This window comes from Eucalyptus grandis, chromosome 8 (genome assembly GCF_016545825.1).
Source record: "Eucalyptus grandis isolate ANBG69807.140 chromosome 8, ASM1654582v1, whole genome shotgun sequence".
Lineage (NCBI taxonomy): Eukaryota > Viridiplantae > Streptophyta > Magnoliopsida > Myrtales > Myrtaceae > Eucalyptus > Eucalyptus grandis.
Genome location: NC_052619.1, coordinates 25,046,910 through 25,048,371, shown reverse-complemented (window position 1 = coordinate 25,048,371; position 1,462 = coordinate 25,046,910). Strand labels below are relative to the sequence as shown.

The following is a 1,462-nucleotide window of genomic DNA, read 5'->3' as shown; positions in this document are numbered from 1 at the left end:
AAAAAATTCTGACTGATGTGACAAGGTAGGCCACCATAAAATTTAAAAAAAAAATTGGACCGAATTGAATTGAAAGCACATGCATGATTAAGGGAGGATGCTTTTTAATTTGAAAAAGCAGGAAAGTTTCTCAACAAAAAGAGAAAATCTACTTTCTAATTTGCTCCTTCACGTGATTCCCACTTGTCGTCATCGCATCCCCTTTTTCAATCCGTGAAATGCGGATTTCTTACTTAGTGGGACATTCACTTTGATCGTTTCGCATCAATACCCATCTGTTTCTTTTTTACTTTTAAGGTTTTCTTTTTTTACTTTTACTTTACTTTGAGGTCCGTAATAATTATAATGAAACGAGAGTTTCCCTTTTTGCATCTTTTTTTTTTTGGTCAGAAACATAAATATATTATATGCTTAGAGTTGAAGTTACATTAGTAGGCATTTCGAAATACAAAAGATCTTGTAAATAAGAAGGAGGATGTTGCACCCAATATGAGGAAAGCAGAGAAGCCCGATGGGCCTTTGTAGCCCGGTCCGCAACAGAATTCACTACCCTATTGCAAGAAACGACAGAGATTAGGGCACCGCAAAGCTTCATATCCGTATCTCATGAAAAATGCCTCGTGCTCCCACGGCGTTAGGGCGGATCGTTGATGGCGTCTACAAGAGTCAAGCAGTTGGATTCCACTTCAATATAATTCGATCCTCGCCCTCTCTGGAGCAGGAACTTCAAGGTTTGATTTAAGCCGAGCACCTCAACCCGCAGTGCCGATGATGCAGACACTGATCGTGCAAAGCCATCAAGCAAGATGCCGGAGGAATCTCTGCACACACAGGCCACCGAAGCGTCGTTGCAATGGGAAAGGTAAGCCGCATCAATATTGACTTTTAGAAAGCCTTTGGCTGGTGGATGCCATTGCTGATTCAAATCATTTTGATTTATCCCACGCCGCTTCCTCTTCTGGCCGAATCTCCAATCGGATCGGGCGTCAACTAACGTTGATTGCACAACCTGCTCCACATTCGGACGTTGCTGACGGAATAAGAAGTTGTTTCTAGCTTTCCATATATGCCAGAGAATAGCCGCAACAGTTTCAAGCTTTGGTAAGCCATTCTGTTTCTCAATACAGCAACCAACCAGCTTTCTATTCGATTCACACCTGTAGGAAGATGCTGGAGGTCGAATTCTGAGTGTAACCATACATTTAAAGTCCATGGGCATAACAAAAATAAATGCTCTGGTGTTTCGGGTACCTGCGTTGTACACATACAACAAGTAGGGTGTGAGATGATGTGTCGACGATATAGGTTTTCTCTAGTCGGCGGTACATTGCTACAAATTGACCACATGAATGGTCTTAATTTTGGCATAGTAGTGATTTTCCATATTACATTCGATAATTTGCGAGGTGGCTAAAAAGATGAAGAGGCTTGATTGTTGTTGTGGCATGTTTGCTGAGCTCTG

The 1,462-nt window shown here is 41.7% G+C and overlaps 1 protein-coding gene across 1 annotated transcript; it reads right to left on the bottom strand.

Moving 5' to 3' along the window:
• Positions 1 to 634: 634 nt before the first annotated feature.
• LOC120287080 lies at positions 635 to 1,213 on the bottom strand. Its single transcript, XM_039299760.1, has one exon. The coding sequence runs from the start codon at positions 1,211 to 1,213 to the stop codon at positions 635 to 637; it is 579 nt and encodes a 192-aa protein (XP_039155694.1).
• Between the last annotated feature and the right edge of the window lie 249 nt (positions 1,214 to 1,462).

Bases quoted from the DNA above. Each gene is read 5' to 3' on its own strand.
- LOC120287080 (XM_039299760.1), bottom strand. From the start codon at position 1,213: ATGGACTTTAAATGTATGGTTACACTCAGAATTCGACCTCCAGCATCT.